Raw genomic sequence first — 18,311 nt, 5'->3', positions numbered from 1 at the left:
AGCTGAGCCTCACCTTGGATTGCACAATCCCTCACAAACTGTGCTCTGCCATGCAATGAGAGCGTGTCACTGTCTCTCTGTATGTCGCCAATCAAATGTTTCAAACACTTTTAATATATGCCCCCCCGACTTCCCATAGTTTAGCTGATGTATATAATATATGTGTATAACCTGTTTCGTGTGCTCAGCGATCTTACAACGGCAGTGAAGAGGCACTGGGTGAGGCAGGCAGTTCTCTTGCCTCAAGGTAGGGGGCACTTGTGAGCCCAGAAATTCTAAATGCTACTCCGCAGCTGCAGAGTAAGTGACAGCGAGCTAGCAACAATCTTAGAGTCCATGGTTACGAGCGGGTCAAGTGCAGTGATATTTTTTTCCCCCTCTCGCCCCGCCTGGATTTACAATGGAGGATTTTATGTCCAAGCTCAAACAATTTTCTAAACTGGACTTTCAATCGAAACAGGAGGTAATAAATACAGGAAGACCAACACCAGAGCTGAAAGGTTTGCTTCAGACTAATGTCCTCAGCTGCCTCAGACACCGGCAACTGGAGTAAAAGGCAGGAAGTGCCACTACTAGCTGCCGCTGCCACGAATTGAGCCAGCCCTTGCTGTCAAATGGTGAATAAATCTGTAAACCTGTAAATCTAAAAATGTATCCACTGACTTTGTGTTGTGTTGTGTTGTGAAACATTACTTTGTGGGTTGAAGTGTGGGACATTTCTCTTTTATCTGATGAGTGAAGGATCTGTTTAGCTGTTAGACTGAACACCATCAGCTCATCACACTCCTGTTCCGCGCTGCTGGCTTACACGTTTACACAGATGTTGTCTCGCCTCTGTTGAGGCTCCAGCCCCATTCACAATGCCTTTCAAGGCAGGAATCTTGCGGCGATATTCCGTCTCATCATCTGTGTGAACGTTACAGAGGCAGAAAGGCGGGGACAGTTTCATTCTACCTCTGATCCACCACTAGAGGTAGTAACAGAGCCGCAACAGAGGCGAGACAACGTCTGTGTGAATGTGTAAGCCAGCAGCATAGAACAGGAGTGTCTCGTCTGATGGTGTTCACAGTCTGACAACTAAACAGATCATCCACTTCTCAAATAAAAGAGAAATGTCCCCACAAAGCAAAGTGACAAGACCAAACAACAGTAATGTGGTAACTGGTAGTGTCTTCAGCATCCATATGTGGAAAAGTGTCTGTCATCCTGTCTGTCCTACTGACTCTTTGTCACATTTCTGCCCGAAAAACAGCATCTATCCCTGGCAGCGAGAGCATGATTATGTGACACAATTTTAGAGCAAAAAACTTTAATTCACCTTCGTCTCCTACCACTATTGTGTTGTTGTTGTAGTTACGGTCTTTGACAACTTATATAGAAAAAATCACCAGCCAGACAGGGTCCTCCTTCACTGATGGTGATTATGTGATGTCATTTAGAGCAAAAAATTTCCCTTTGTCACTTTCCAAGTTGCATGGTGGGTCAGCATCTCAATTACAACGCTTTATAACAGCATCCATGTGATTATAAACAGTCGGTGGATACATGTTTAGATTAAGGTGGTAACCGGATGGAAACTCAACGTTCTGATGTGTACCATCAAGCCTCTTGGTTCCGCAACGCTGGCATGCTGTATGGAATGACACACTAGAGCGGCTTGGTTGGCGCTACTTGGTTCAGTGTGAACAAACAAAGGCGGTGTAAAGGCGAGCCTCGTTGCGCCACCATTGTGGAATCACTGTGTGAAAAGGGCTTCAGTTACTACCTCTACTTGCGGATCAGAGGCAGAACGAAACTTGCCCCCTCATTCCCCCTCTGCTACTTTCACACAAATTACAAGGTGGAGTATTGGCGCAAGATTCCCACCTTGAAGAGGCAGTGTGAAAGGGGCTAGTACTAACCACTGCGCCATGCTGCTGCTCTTTATCTATCCATCTATGGATATTTGCTATGTTTTTAAATAAAAGTTACATTTCTGATTGTTTTCTTGTATAGATTATAGATTGTATAGATTACGATTATGAAAAATAATAATATATTAAGGCCCATATTTTAATGCTCATCATCTGTGATATGCAAACACAGATAATAAACAAAAAGAGTAAGTCCTGGTCATCCGGCTTGGAGTGCATCACATCCCTAATGGCCTTCAACTCCAGTGGCTCGCCTCTCCTTTATTGTAAAGTGTTGATCCTCAAATTTGGAGAGCTTTTTTAGCAATGCTACTCATCAATAAAAACTGGTCTAATCAACCAGATATGGACATGTTGTGGACTATCAGCGTGACTGTTTATTTGTCCAGGGCGGCGCAATGCATAATTTGCAGTACATGTATTTAAAAGTGCCAAAACACTCTTATGATCCTTAAATTACAAGATGCACAATAAGCATTCTTACTGAATCATTGTTCTTACCTCCTTTGTATTCATTGATGGCCTCCGATAAGGCATCAATTGACTCAATGTCCAAGTTGTTGGTGGGTTCATCCTATGAGAGAGAAAGAAGTCAATTAGTCCTAGTATTTATTCTCGTGGTACAACAGTGTGGTTAAAAGGCTCAGTGGCCCTTACCAAGATCAGTACATCAGGCTGACGACAGGCCAGCTCAGAGAACACTACTCTGGCCTTCTGGCCACCTGTAAGAGATAGAATCCAGACACAATGTTAGAATGTCATGACAGTTTTACAGGACAAAGTAGAAGTGTGATAGATGTTCATACCAGAGAGTTTGGAGATCTGAATGGTGTGGGCGTGGCTCTCCAGGCCAAAACGTCCCAAGCACTTCCTGCCGTCCTGGTAGGGAAGGTTGAAGTTCCTCATCAGGTACTCTGTCGCAGTCTCCTCCATGTTCAACTGATCAGCATACTGCTGGTTGAAGAAACCCACTTTCTGTAGGCAGACAGAACACCAAAGTTCAACCAACTTTTTTTCATGCATACTGACCAATATTCGGGAGCCACCAAAGAGTGTTTACTGTATAACCATGTGTTCACACTGTGTGAGAGACAGTCTGTTCAGTTCAGAAAGAACAGAACAGACACAGTGAGGTCCAACAGTCTGAGAAAACATTACAAAATCTCAAATATTGTCACGTAAACCTGGAAATAATCAAAGTTTAAGGATACAGTAAGTAAGTGTCACTAGTATCAAATCATAGCTAGACTAAAGGTTTCAAGGAGGGCAGTACATGGAACTTAAATGCTTTGCAGAAACTAGATCAGTTGTATTCAAAGCTCAGGCTAAGCCAAAGATCACACCATCAGAAGATTAATACATCAAGCCAAGTTCACCGAGACAGAAAAGCAACTTCATCACAGATACAGAATTAACTAAATACACAACACGAGAGTCCAAATCAGCAATCGTCCTGTCAGAAGAAGGCTGCTCCTCGTCTTCTGAGACACTACAGTCTCAGAGAACCAGGAGCAGTTTCTAAACAACTTATCAGGAGGGAAATACAAACACCTGAGTTGGGCTAAGAAATACCAGAATTTCACAGTGGATGATGAAAAAAATCCTATTTACTGTCATGGACATGCACTCCACAGTCACCAAACTTGTGGAGTCCATGCGAACTTGAGTGCAAGCTTCTATTAAAGCAAAAGGAGGACGTACCAAATGTTAGATATTCTGATAAAAGTATCTTGATCAATGGTCTCAGACTTTTGAACCCTACTGTACATTAAGAAATTTCAGAAAGAGCTTAGCTACACCCTTAGCGTGATGAAACAGAAAGGCATAGTGCTGGAGTCAAATAATTGGACTTCACTTAGTGAAAAAGTTCAATTATTTAATGTACATTTTTTTCCTCAATTTTCTAGATATGTAAAACTCATTTATGTGGCTTTCATTGTTATTGCCAGCACTCCACCTGGTCCTCACATTGGGAAATATACACTGATCAGCCACAACCTTAAAACCACTGACAGCTGATGTGAATAACTTTGATCATCTGGTTACAACTTGGGTCCTGGCATTCATGTGGATGTCACTTGACACACACCACCCATCCAAACACCTTTGTGGACCAAGCACACTCCCTCATGGCAATGGCACTCCTTGATGGCAGCGGCCCCCCAGCAGGACAGCGGGCCCTGACACACACACCACAAAAACTGCTCAAAAATGGCTTAAAGAACAAAGAGCCCAAAGTGTCAACCGGGTCTTCAACTTCCCCAGATCCCAACCTAATCAACATCTGTGGGATGTGCCAGAACAAGTCCGAACCATGGAGGCCCCACCCCAAACATACAGGACTCAAAGGATCCACAACAAAGACACCACGGGACTTATGACCATGTCTTGACAGGTCAGAGCTGTTTTGGCTGCACAAAGAGCACCTGCACAATATTAAGTAGGTGATTTTAATGTTGAGGCTGATGGGTGTATACATACAGTTAGCAGTGACATTTTCTGCAAAGATATAATGTACAAACGAGTTTACATATCTGCTTTGTGTCTCAGCACACACTTGAAAGCTGCAAACCTGCGGTCAATAAGCTGCCACCACAGTTGACAAGTTTAACCTTTCCCATCAACACCCAGGTACACTGGTACATACTTTTCTTAAAGTAATGGGACTTTGTTTCATGAATACTAGTTTCCTTTGTCAAGTATATACTGTGCCAGACAGGATGTGGGAATCTCTCTGAAAAACAGTTCTTTAACAGCTGCACCCATCATTAGCTCTAAACTCTCAGGTCATGTGAGTAATTAAAATGATGAAAACATTATGAAAACCAATGCTAGAACAGTAAAAACGGTATTTGGAAGGTCAAACATCAGCAGCATGTTACTCACCAGACGATGATTCTTCCTCATCTCACCTTTGGTCTAAAAAAGAAACATCCAGTCAGGAACAAATTTGGTATACCTCAGACGCACTTTTTAAAATGTATTTTAAGTTCAGGAGTTTCATTTATGCACAGACACGCTTATTAACAACTTCCTTGTTCTATATCAGAAAATGTATTGTGAATAATTTTATTGGTAGGGCTCAGATATCCTTGCTGAAAATACCACAAGGATCCTGAGCAGGTCCTCCGAGCATTAATTAACTCAATGGATGAACGAGTTAAGAGTGGAATGAGATATGCTCAAGTGTTCAATTCTTAACAATGAAACCCATTTCAGACCAACTCAATACAATTGAATGAGGAATGAGGACTTACTCCAGTCAGACTGAATGAAATTAATCGAAATACTCCTGATTGTGCCAACATAAAAAGGTTCTTGAGTGAAGTTATAAAAACGTACTTCTCAAATTACCTTAAAATTCCCATCGCCCATCCCCCTAAACTTTGTATTCTTTATTTTTACCAAGAGGACAGTACTTTGAACAGCAAAAAGAAAATGACTGATTTAAATTAATTGCAAGCAAAATTATTAATCTGTCTTTTGAAGTATGTAAAAAGCCCTTTCCTTTGGTTACTGGCCAAAGGAGCTCAATGAATGCCCTGTCCTTGAAATAATGACACATACAATGAAGAAAAAAATCAGCCAAATTTCATGAGGTTTGGAGTCTCCTTCTTTCATTCTTGAATAAAAAGGAAAGAAGTGAATTAGTGACTAATTCGTGATTAGTGAATTGTTAATGCCAAAATTCAATAAATCCATGTCTATTGAAAAGAAAAAAAACAAAAAAACTCAGCTGTACATACATGCATTTTAGCGCATTTTTTTGCACATCTTCACACTTACAGGATGTAACTTCCCAGTGAGCAGCAGCAGCAGAGTACTCTTCCCAACACCATTGGGTCCAACTATACAAACTAGAAGAATGAAGAAAAATGGTGGAACTGTAGAGACAGGACTTCATGATGAGAATATCAGCAACAGACTGAACAAACAACAATGGAGGGAAGTTTGGAAGAGAAACTAATCTACAATGGTGCTTTTTCTCCAACGATCTCAGCATCAACAATTACGTAACTTCTTTAGGTGTTGAGATTTGTCTTTCGCCATAAGAAGTTCTCAAGACTTTCTCAAGTTTTTCTGTTGTTAGCAAGGGGCTAATTCAGCCCACCGACACATGAACTACACAAGAAAATATGTGAACAGTGCCACCTGTGTTGCAGCAGTTTGTCTCTTTGTAGCACATGTGTCAATATTCTCAAGTTACTGTAAAATTATAGCATACTTACTCCTCGACTCCATGTCAATTCCAAAGTCCACGTTTTTGAAGAGAGGCTTCTGGCTCTCATAGCAGAAGTCAACAGCTGTACAGGGCAGAAACCATGGAGTCAACCTTTTAGGCAAATTTCGTAAGTTCAATCAGGAAAACTATTTTAATGTTGCTCATCATTCATATTTCACCCACATCCTTCACAATCAGCTGACTTTGACTATTTACTCTCAGTTTAACTAACCAGATTATGCCACGGTCTTATCAGGCCAATCATATCATTGCTGCCAAACTTCAAATCTGTTCTCCTCTGCTGCTGTCAGCTGTCATTTCAGTGCGAATCGTCGCAACCCTTCTCCACCGCATTCACCTCCAGCGTTCTAGAGGCCCACTCCTCTTCACATCCATCCAGATCTGAGCCATTCTCTTCATCCACTCACTACCACCGGGGTCTAGACTCAGTCAGGCGGGATTCTTCACCACACACGGCTTCATTGCCCCCTTATGATACAATATCATGATGGGGTCTAATGACAACAGACTCTCCTTACTGAACTACTGTTATGCAATTACATCCCAGAGGATTTGACTGTATGACATGCAACAAGCAACAGTAACTCTAATATAATTGTATTAAATTAATTTGTAGTCTGCAGATGTTCTTACTGTGAAGTCCCAGTATGGGTGGTGAGAGAGGAGGTGGGTTTGGGAAGGTGAACTTGACGGTGTACTCTTTAGGCCTCTTCAGCAGCTCTGTGGCGTCCTGGCTCTCCTCCTCCTGACCTCCCTTCTTCTTGCCTTTTTGCTGCTTTCTGGTCAGAGCATCCTTAGTTTGTTTCTCCTAAGAGGAGACATTAAAAAAACATGATATCAGACACAAAAGATTTGAGATTTATGAAACTAAATCCTGGGTGGAGAGCCATACTCACAGCCTGTTTGGTGGACTTGCCACCAGCCTTCAGATCTTTGAGTTTTTTTTCCTGCTTGTCGTATTGTTTCTGAAGTTCTTTCTGCTTCTGCACATACATCTTCTTGAAGGTCACTTGAATAAAAGCAAAACTGAATAAATCTTTAAGTAATTAACCAAACCACTGTCTACCCATATCACAATCTCAGGCCTGCTAGTTTTCCCACAATTTTTTACATATTTTTAACTCTCACTGTTGGGTTGCTGTAATCTCCTATTAATTCTCTGTTTTAGCGTAGTAATCATTCAAAGTGTATTCTATTCCAACTGTTTGAGAACTAGAGGTGTGAATCTGGCCTCATGATTCGATTAAGATTCAGCTGTCAACGATTCAAATGCAAAACGATTCTCAATGCATCTCAGTGTGTGGCTTCCTCAATGATCTATATTACTGCACATGGCTACTTTTTCATCATTTAAATTCCCCTTTAATTCAGAAAGTCCTTCCAATAATCAGACTACAGCGGTCTACAAAATAAAAGCTGCATCTTTTCAATTATCTGTACCTCAATACATAAACATTACAAAGACAAAACATTTATCCATCTGCAGTGCCTTACACGTTTGTATTCTACAATAACACTGTTTTCAAATTGCAGCTTTAAGATAAGGCATCTATTGACTCTGCTGCTCACACCTCTCTCAGAGTTGGATGGCAAAGTTGACAGCACCTCCTCAGATCTTGGCTGATTAGCTGAGCTTGCTGTAACAGTTATTATTTATGGCTGCAGACGTTAGCTTCAGGTGAAAACGGCTAATGTGATTAGTAATTATTGTGAGGCAGATCACGCTCAGTGTTGGTCTCGTCCAGTTCGTGTTTCCCAGCAAGTTCATAAAATCCAACATGAGATGTCCGTGGAGTAAAAATATTTTCTTTGTGGGAACTAAATTTATTTTAAAAGTTATCTTAAGCATGACAAGTATACCCAATTTATGAGGATACTTACAGTAGTTCCCTCTGTAGTAGTAGAGTTTCTGGTTGTCTAAGTGGATGATATCTGTACACACATCATCAAGGAAACTCTGGTCGTGGGAAACTATGAGGAGAGTTTTCTTCCAGCCCTGAAGGTAGCTGCAAGTGGAAGAGAAAAGAAACAAATCTGTATTAATATTTTAGAGCTACATCAAATAATTTGCCTTATCAACTCTGCAGCCAAATGACCGAGCCGTCTGTAGCTGATGGAGGCAGATCACTAAATAAGACCAAAGACAAAGTAGAGCTAGCTAATAACTCATATTGTTATTGTGACAAAGGACTATATATGGTCTTAGATTTTGAATATGATTATCATGATAGAAGAAGAATCTTAATTTTTATCACATATCATACAACATAGTGAAACTTGATCTCTGCATTTTAACCATCCCAAGGGAGCATTGGGCAGCAAACAACAGCGTCCAGGGACCAACTCCAGATCTTAGCCAGTGCCAATGGCTGAAGAATTAACCCAATATAAATGTACATGCTATTATGTTGGGGGAAACTGCATGCTCTCCCCATGCTCGGATGGGTTTCCTCAGTGTGCTCCAAAGTCCATTCAGAAAGGCCCTGCCCCTGCTGGTTGATGAACCCAGGACTGCAACAGTGCTAACCACTCCGCCAGTGGCATATGGATATGCATGACGGTTTTCTTTTTTCCTGGTTTAAAGGCTGCATTACAGTGAAGTGATGCCATTACCAGAACTTGCCAGATTGTTCTACTTGTTCTAATATTTGTCTTCACCCACTCAGTCATTATATCCACATTACTGATGGTAATTTATCAAAAATCTCGTTGTGCTAATATTTTGTGAAACTACCAATAGTCATCCACACAGTATCGATAGAGTTATTCGGGCAAAAATATTATGATATTTAATTTTGTTGCCCATCTTAACATTTATGAAGCACTTTTGAAGAGATTTAAGTATCGAGTATATATTATGTACGGTGGTATAGCCTAAAAATATCACAATATTATGTTGAGGCCATATTGCCTAGCCCTACAACAAAGTTTGGCCTGACCCTGCTGTTGTTAGTAAAGTTAAGTTGTTAGTAATAGTTGTGTAAAGAATTGTTGGATTTGGAAATGTATTGTCACACTTTGTAACTCAGATTTGCTAAATTAACTTCATCCACAGACCAGGGCTGACTGTTGTACTAATTTCCCTTCCCATTATTAATCCTAATTCAAAACTACCATTTTAAAAAGGCTCAGTGATATGATATAGGCAATCACATTAATTCAAAGTGCTGCTTCATACTTGTTGAGCCAGATAACAGCGTTTAGGTCCAGGTGGTTGGTGGGTTCGTCCAGCATCAGTAAAGTGGGTTCCATGAATAGAGCTCTGTGGGTACAGAAGGTAAGCGTGAGTGAAAAAGAACCTCTCACAGGTTCATAGACCAAATCACAATGTTTGTTCTTTCAAATGTAATTGTCTTTCTTCATGATGTTATTTCAGATTGTTCTGTATCAGAAGCAGTTAGCAGAGTACACAGCACACAGTACATATATGTTATCAGCACGATGTCACAGTGATTCAGTCTATAGTGGACCAGTTCTATTCATGAAGTTTGTAATGGTGTACCTGGCGAGGGAGACTCTCATTCTCCATCCTCCAGAGAACCTTTTGGTGGGTCTGTTCTGCATCTCAGGGGTAAATGACAGACCAGCCAGGATCCTTCTCGCCTTGGCCTCAGCTGCTGCAGCTCCAATTGCCCTCAGCTCTTCATAGACCTGTCGACGAGGACGAATATGGAGACGGATCAAGAAACAAGAGCAGTCAGTTAATGTAGGCATAAGACTGATGTATCCGCTGACTGTTTATAATCATATGGATGGAGTTCTAATGTGTTTTGAATGAGATGCTGACCCACCATGCATCGTGGAAAGTGACAAAGTTATGTTATTACATAATCACCATCAGTAAACCGCGAACCCTGTCAGGGATGCTGTTTTCTGCGAGAAAGTTCACTAAAGTCTCAGTCAGGAGGGCTGACAGTTGCTGTGATTTTTTTTTTTTTAATACAAGTTTCTAGAGACAGTAACTACAACAACACTGCAGGAGGCTTTCAGTTAACAGTCCACCAGGACTATTCTTAGACCCCATGGTACTGGGATCTAAAACAAATATACAGATATACAGTCCTGTTGCAACTGGCCCTAAATCAGCAAAGGTTACTGACATTAACTCCACCAGTTCATGTTTTAACTGGTCTGTCCAGCTTTTGTCCTGCTTTGTCCAGACAGACAGACAGACAGACAGACAGACAGACCTTCTCCAGTCTCTCAGCCACATTGTCCTCTCCCTTCTCCAGACGAGCCTGGAGCTGTCTCTCCTCCTCCAGAAGCTTCAGACGACGGGTGTCTGCCTTTAACACTGCCTGCACTGCTGGTGTGTCATCAGCTACCACCTCTAACAGAAAGACAAGCACAGGACCAGAGTCAGTGGGTGATAACAGCATGGACAGAGACACGTTGGAGAGCACATTCTGACAGGTCACTTACCCTGTTCACACAGCAGAACATCAATGTTAGGGGGAATACTGAGAGCTCGGTTGGCTATGTGTTTCAGTAATGTGGTCTTTCCTTTGCTGAAAGATGAGAAGATAAGAGAACCCTGAATCAGTTATTATCAATGTACAGGTGAACATCGAGCAACACGCTGGCTAATTTTACAACCTACTGTAACCTGGCTACTGATCAAACCACAAGCAAACCTGCAGTCAGCTACGGCCACACACAGGCGCTTTGGTCTTTCCTTACAAAAGTCAAAGAATATAAACATTGACAAAACAGATTCTACAACTAGTTGAGGGCATGAGAGAGTGCGTAGGTTGATTTGAAAAGTAGGAGAATTTCCAACATGTTTTTTGGTATCATGCTGTATTCATCAAGGATATGTCGACAATTTTCAGTTTGGTATGTCATTGAGCATCTGCACCACGTTCATCATCCCGTTTACACCTGGCATGAACTTGCATCTCCGGGGATTCATGCACAAGTGGAAAGCTCCAAATACAGGGGCAACTGATCACCGAGACGAATTGTGATCTGATCACTGAAACCACATGTCAAGGTGTTCTGGGACGCATTTGACCACATGAATTCTAAAGTGTAAACACTCGTGTGTCCTGATACGTCCCCGACATGGATGTCATTAGTGCAGGATGTGATGGTTGTTATAGTTGTTATAGTTACAGGACACCAAATGATGTCATCTGTGCAAAAACAAGAAGAGGCTGCCACGACAACATGCAGAATGCATTACATGCCGATTTCAATTTGGTTCACTGTGATGCAAATTGCATGTTTTGGCTCTGTTACATCTTAATGTTAACAGCAGATGTTTTTGCGACGGCTGTAACTCAGGAGGTTGGGTCATCCAGTAATCAGAAGGTCACTGGTTTGATTCCTCAGATCCTCCAGCTGCAAGCCGATGTATCTTTGAGACAGATACTGAATTTGCTCCTGATGAGCAGGCCGGCACCTTGCATGGCAGCCTCTGCCATCAGTGTGTGGTGTGAATGGGTGAATGTGACAAGTGTTGTTAAGTGCTTTGGGCAGTCAGTTTACTAGAAAAGCACTATAGAAATGCAAGTCCATTCAACCTTAAACACACTGCCTGTTTCAACTAATTTCATTATTTACTTAGTAACCACACTGCAGACTAATTTTGAATTTTTTTTTTTTTTTTTAAATCGCACAATTCTGAGAGTTATTGACAGTTGTAAATTCAGTAAAAAGTGTTTGTGGTAGCATGGCTGTACCAGCCTGTCTGCTTCAAGTGTGTCTTATCTGCCAACATTTAGCAGCTCTTTCAACACACCGTTTCAACTGATTTCACCATTTACACTCGATTTATGAAAGAACACAACATTTTATTAACGCTAAACATGTCAACTAATAAAGGCTACTGCCATAGAGAAAGTCCCCCAGGCCCCTTAAAAAAGACGAAAAGCACAATTTTGTGAGATGTTGAGTTCGGAGAAACTGTATAAAATATCAAGAAATACGGTCTGTGACGAATTCTTAATTATTTGGGCCGTCTTGTAAATTTAATGTTATACATGAACTTATTTCCTTCTTTGTGTAAAAACAGGGTGTCCATTCACATTTAGTATTGTATGTGTTAATTTGCTTATAGAGCAGGGAAGTGAGATCGGATCACAAGCGGTCACTCGAGAACTCAAAACATGTTAACGCAAGGTGTGAATTCCAACTGAGAGCTGTCCTTAGTGGTCAGATCCTGCAAGACTCATGTTAATGGTAACTATAAACATTTTCCATGATCAGAGTGGTTCTACACATTAATTCCATCCTGTTAGGATGGTTACATACTCTACCCAACACCTGATTACCTGAGTACTGTCGTTTCTGTGCATGTATTCATTGCCAGTAATTGATACATTTTTTTTTGTTTACCCATTTGGTCCGACTAAACCATATCTCCTTCCTGCAACAATCAGAAGGTCAGCGTTGACGAAAAGCTCCTTGCCATGAGCAGATATGCTGAACCTCTCCAGCTAAAAGAACACACAACAGATCTTCACAAACAGACAATACAGTTTCTGCACCACACACATCATAATTCTTTTTTCATTGTTAAAAGCACCTCAAGAGCTTTAACATTAAGTCCTTATAAATAATTAGGATCACTTTTTCATTATGGTTCAAGAAAGCCAAATTTCATACACCAACAGTTGAACACATTTTGAGCCATTCTTTGAGAATATTGTAATTTGTGTGCAACCTTGATATCAGAGGCATTCTCCAGCATGGCCTGTCTGGAGGACATCTCAGCCTGGGAAATGGAGAAATCTCCCTCCAAGGCATTCTGAGCACGAACACTGGCCACCTGACGTTCATACTCCATCTGCAACAATACACACCAACACAGACATGGATGTCTTGAAGACAGGTTTGAGGTGCAACAAGATTTCTTCACTCCTCTTTTAATTGATTATTTGTGTGGTCCCAAATATCAAATCCAAAAAGCAAATCCTGGCATTGGAGAAGGTGGATCCAGGGAACATTTGACAATTTTGCTGGAAAAAATAATCGATAATTATTAAATCAATTATAAATATAGTTGCAAATTTGATATAAAACGCTTAATCAAGTCATTGTTTCAGCTCTACATTTTGAGATGAGTTTTCAAACTGAATAAACATCAAAGTCACCAAATCAAATCAACATATAACCCTGCTAAAGTCCTGCCGTCAAACAGAAAATGCTTCAATGTCTCCCTCACCACAGCTGCATGATTATCTTTCCCCAACTATCATGTACAGCTTGTACTTCTTTCAGCAAAACATTCCCTAGAGGGAAAGAATCATAATTTTTTTATGGAATGTCAGGTGATGTTCAGATGCATGGCGTTTAAGTAATTGGACAAGTTTTAAGTGCTGCCCAGGGCAGCATATCTGGACAGCAGGTTTATCTCATTTAATCACTGTTTGGTTACATTTATGTTCTACAAAAATACATTAGGCAGCTAACATACTTGGTTAGGTTAATGAAAAGATGGTTTGAGTTAAAATAGATCCTTTCACAATGTTAATCATGTGAAAGAATAACTTCTAGCATGTACTTGTACTATTTTTCTCATCTTTTTCTCCCAAGTGACAAAGCTTTGCTACTACAGTAAAGTGATTGGTCAGTTGCAATAACGGTCCTGGAGAAACATAATTATGGTGTTCCAGGAACAACACCAACATGGCAAAATCAGATAGTACGTGGACAGCACATGTCATTGAATGAACTGTGTTGCAAGTCCAGGACAGTCCATAATCAAGAAAAACTGATAAAAAACACGTGGGATGTGAAGAACTTAGCTTGTGATAGCTAAGGTTGTCTTCAGACAAAACACTATTCTTTAGCCTCGAAAGAAAGAGGAAAAACTGTACGCTAGGTTTCATTTTTAAACACAATTCAAATAAATACTTTCTATAGAAAGCAACAATATGTAACTTTCTGGAGAAAGATATTTGATTGTCAAGTGTAATCCTTGGGTCCTCACATTGGGTTGGTGGCTCGGGTCCAAAGTTATATAATGTTGCTTTAATTTAGCTCACTCATTTTATGTTCAATATTCCTCAGCTGATCTGCACAGCATCAAATATTTTTTCTTGGACTGGAGAGGAAAAAAAACCATCAATGAGTCAATGCCGTTATTTAAAGAAACTCTGGGAACTACTGTGTTCACAGGCTGAGAAGGACTCCCCATGACTTCGACATGTTAAATAAATAAACTGTCGCAACTGAATATATAGTAATTACCATTTTCTTTTTCTTCTTCTTTTCCTTTTTGCTAAGGTTGGCAAATGGGTCATCTTCCTTCTGCTTGGCCTGTTCTGCAATGACATCCTCAGCACTCTAACAGTTACAGCCAGAGAAAAGAGAAACATTAACAGGGATCCAAAACATAGAAGGAGAAGAGAGCTTTGTGGAGAACAAACATACCATCATCATGTCACCTCCATCACTCTCTTCTTCCTCCTCCTCCGCATCTTCACCCTCACTCTGCGATTGCTCGGCAGGTTTTCCTTTCTACATGGGTAATTACATCAAGGTTAGAAGGATGATGTTGAAATGGGATAAAAATGAAAAGAACAAAGCCAACATCAGTGCTTATTACTTGCCTTGGGTTGCTCTTTCTTCCCCTTCTTTGGCTTCTCGTTCTCATCATTTTCTGGTGACTAAAAAAACAATTGTTATTCAACACTAACTCCATTTAAAAAATGTAGGTAGTAGAAAAGCATGCAATTGAGAAAGGTGTCTGCAGCTAGATCAACACATTTTATTCTGCGTCAAAAATTCAAGTGAAATGAAATGCAGTGAAATTTGTCTCAACATCAAAAGACGGCTCTTTTCAGCTGCCAGTGAATTTCATTTCAGGCTGAGCTGTTCAATGACTAAATTAACTTTAATTACTAAATAAGGTAAAATACTGTAGTACTATCTGGGTTTTATTTGTCTTAGCCATACTGTTGATCTGTTCAAGCTAGGCAGACAATGTGCAACTGTAAATTTAGCATGCAACTTTAACTTGCGCCAAAAGATTTAATCTACCTAATGTAAGACTTTTATGCTCACACTCAATGGATTGGTTGATTGGACACAACACCAACCCAACACAGGGCCTGTAATAATCAATCATTTCAGAATCCACAGAATGCACTGACCCTCAGCAAGGGGAAGGCTGACTCAAAGAAGAGATTGTAATCAGCAACAAAAAAGAAATTAAATAATTTAGTGTAGTGGCAGTTTGGAGCATTACAAAACTGAAAACTCTGAAATGCAGGAAGAAGCACCAGTTCATGTGTAGGTTTTATGTATATAGGAAAAATAGGTAGATGGGTAAAAATCAGTATTAGTATTAGAACATTATTAAACATCCTGAATCTCATTTATCCATATTTCATTTGTATAATGTAGGTTGTTAAGTAAACATCCGATATCCCATTGTATCACTTTAGTAAATGTATAGTTGGTAATTAAATATTATCTACTTTTTGAGCATAGGTACATGACAGATCATTCTAAAAAAAAGTTGGTTAATTGAGGCATTCATCCTGGATCCAGAAGCATCTTCTTACTCATTTTCACCCAGTGCTGAGAGTCAGCTCACCTTTGAGCCCTCGCTCTTAACTACTTAGAGGTTCACGTTTAAACATACGTGTAAACATACGTTGAGTGATCCAATCACAAGTGGACAGCTATTGGTCCATCAGCTCACACCTCTTGTGATCGGATCTCACTTCCCCACTCTATAATACAAATATACATTTACATCACTGGAACAGAGCAATGTGAGATTTTATTTTTTTTTACACAAAGAAAGAAATGTCTTCATGTATAATGACAAATTAAATAGTAAGAATGTTGTAGAGGAGTCACATGGGACCACTGAACAAGATAGACATCTGACAACACGGCTCCCCTCGAACCCCAGTATTTAGTCACAATTATGCTTCAACAGAGTCCTTAGTATTATTCTATAATATAAAGTGTTACTGAACTACCCGTGAACACCACCGCAAGTGAACTTGTATTAGTTAGTGGTTCTTCAGTATGACAACAGCGAGTACTAACCCAAAAACAAGAGCTGCTAAGTGAGGAGCTAGCTATGCTAGCATGGCAAGCAGAGCTTCATCACCAGCACCTTATCAGCCTTGCAATCCAATGTGACCAGCGTCAAGACTACTCAGGGTAAAATGAAAACTGACGAGGCTGCGACTCATATTTCACTGTCAGGAACTGATAAATGAAAAAAAAAAATAGAATTGTACAATATTGCCTTTGAAATGGTTAAATCATTCAAACATTGGTCAAGAAGTGGTTCACATCTGGGCTGGATGGAAATCGAGAAGTCGCTTACCTCCCCTTTTAGATTTATAGATGCATCGTCTCAAAAACCTTCACAGACCCCTTCTGAAGGGGACATTAATCTGATACTTCAGCACTCAAAGGAGGTCTGGAATGAATTCCATTAACCGTTTGGCCTGTCTCGATACAAACAAGGTACTCATCTATATGGGAAAATCATGCGATTAAGATTAGAAAACAGTATGTTGGAGGGCTTGGTAATCTAAGGGTTTAGACACAATCGATGATCTATTTGAGAAAGGAGTGCTTTACTCATATCTGGGGCTTAAAGACTGATACAATCTAAATGATAAAGGAGATTTAAGCAGCAAAACTAAAATCTGTAGTTGCAAACACGACAGTACAGAGGATACCCTCCAGAGGAAACGGCAGTTATGGAGCTCAGGAGTCGGGAGATTTCAATAATCAATGAAGTTAAACTATTCTGTCTCGTGCATAAACGCGTGCATCATCTCTCTCAAGGGGGAGAGTGGAGACCATTGCAGCTTATGTTGCAGGATGTTCCATCTCCCCTATCCTCTTTGTGGCAGCCTTTGAAGTCATCCTGACTGGAGCAAGGCAGGATGTGGGTGGAGTCCGGCTGCCTATTGGTCGGAAGCTTCGCCCCCTTAGAAGCTACATGGATTACACCACCTGCCTGCTATGAAATGCACCGTGTGCATCGAGGCTCCTGCAGAGACTGGATTAAGTGATCACTTGGGCAAGAAATTCAAGCCACAAAAGTCAAGGAGCCTCTCCTCTTCGGAAAGGGGAGTGGAACAATTGGGCCATCTTCACCACTGGAGGAGAAAACATCCCCCGCATTGTGGACCAGCCCATCAAAAGTCTTGGGAAGGCAATATACATCCAGCCTCTCAGACAAGGAGATGGGGAAAACCATTCTGCAGCGGCAAAGCAGGCCTCTGGAAGATCGAGTCAAGGATAATGTGGCCGCTGAAGCTGTGTGAAGTCACCTCATCAGCTGTTAGCAGGATGGATGCCAAAGCCAACTCTTCCCTCCACCAATGGCTAGGGCTCCCTCGATCTTTCTCAGCAACAGGCCTGTACGGGTGGAACTCACTCCACCTACCCCTAAAATCTATCACCCTTTGGTACAGACAAGAAAAGGCATGACTGGTGATGGAATTAAGGGACTCCTCTGACAAGGCAGTGAAGGACATGCATGCATGTGTAGTGACTGGGTGGAAATGGAGGGCTCAGGAGGAAGTCCAGAAGGCGTTGAGCAGACTGCACCAACAAGAGGTGGTAGGGCAGGGTCCAGACTGAGCGGGCAGGCCTTTGATGGGACAACCCACCCAGCCTATGGTCCAGAGCAGACAAGAAGAAGAGGACGGGCCTGGTTGTCTCTGAGGTTACAAGAATGCAGCAGGAGCAGTGTCAAGAAAACTTCCCTGTTCAGTGCCCTGCCACCAGGAGATGTTCTCGGATAAGGGGCGAAACATCAATGAGCGATGGTCCCCAGCTGATGACCCTGCAGCTAGAGACATGGGCACCGGTGGAGGTGCGGCAAGCCTGGAGCTAAGCAGGAAGAACACCTACAGTACAGTACCTACTGTACAGACTAAAAGCATGAATATTTAAAAATAAATCCCTTTTTTTTTTCTTTTATACTTTTCATGTCATGTGCCTCTATTTATGGATTCACTGGTCAATTTGGAGAGCTCTTTTCCTCCACTGTTAAGTCCACACTCACGGACTAAAAGACTCTAGGGAGTGTTCCTCGTAACGGTCCGCACGGGTTTAGGACTGTCCCACTGTCAAACCACCAAGCGCATGAGGGCTTTCCGGCAGACATTTTGAGCACTTTATGGCCACTTCACGTAAGTCTGCATTTCTGCAGACTTTGCTTG

General features: G+C 41.1%; 1 protein-coding gene across 1 annotated transcript in view; it reads right to left on the bottom strand.

Moving 5' to 3' along the window:
• The window catches only part of abcf1 (ATP-binding cassette, sub-family F (GCN20), member 1), a 28,640-nt gene that overhangs the window by 2,956 nt on the left and 7,373 nt on the right, over nucleotides 1-18,311 (bottom strand). The window contains exons 9-26 of the mRNA XM_073463263.1: nucleotides 14,715-14,771; nucleotides 14,536-14,622; nucleotides 14,353-14,448; nucleotides 12,824-12,946; nucleotides 12,496-12,596; nucleotides 10,579-10,664; nucleotides 10,347-10,486; nucleotides 9,659-9,807; nucleotides 9,335-9,418; nucleotides 8,038-8,162; nucleotides 7,053-7,165; nucleotides 6,790-6,964; nucleotides 6,143-6,217; nucleotides 5,700-5,770; nucleotides 4,800-4,832; nucleotides 2,720-2,888; nucleotides 2,571-2,635; nucleotides 2,415-2,487 (exon numbers count right to left, since the gene is read on the bottom strand). Of these exons, the coding sequence (XP_073319364.1) occupies nucleotides 2,415-2,487; nucleotides 2,571-2,635; nucleotides 2,720-2,888; nucleotides 4,800-4,832; nucleotides 5,700-5,770; nucleotides 6,143-6,217; nucleotides 6,790-6,964; nucleotides 7,053-7,165; nucleotides 8,038-8,162; nucleotides 9,335-9,418; nucleotides 9,659-9,807; nucleotides 10,347-10,486; nucleotides 10,579-10,664; nucleotides 12,496-12,596; nucleotides 12,824-12,946; nucleotides 14,353-14,448; nucleotides 14,536-14,622; nucleotides 14,715-14,771 (1,822 nt within the window). The remainder of the gene's footprint in view (nucleotides 1-2,414; nucleotides 2,488-2,570; nucleotides 2,636-2,719; nucleotides 2,889-4,799; nucleotides 4,833-5,699; nucleotides 5,771-6,142; nucleotides 6,218-6,789; nucleotides 6,965-7,052; nucleotides 7,166-8,037; nucleotides 8,163-9,334; nucleotides 9,419-9,658; nucleotides 9,808-10,346; nucleotides 10,487-10,578; nucleotides 10,665-12,495; nucleotides 12,597-12,823; nucleotides 12,947-14,352; nucleotides 14,449-14,535; nucleotides 14,623-14,714; nucleotides 14,772-18,311) is intronic.

This window comes from Pagrus major, chromosome 3 (genome assembly GCF_040436345.1).
Source record: "Pagrus major chromosome 3, Pma_NU_1.0".
In the NCBI taxonomy this organism is placed as follows: domain Eukaryota; kingdom Metazoa; phylum Chordata; class Actinopteri; order Spariformes; family Sparidae; genus Pagrus; species Pagrus major.
The sequence above is the reverse complement of the archived record's forward strand: the minus strand, read 5'-3'. Positions and strand labels throughout refer to the sequence as shown.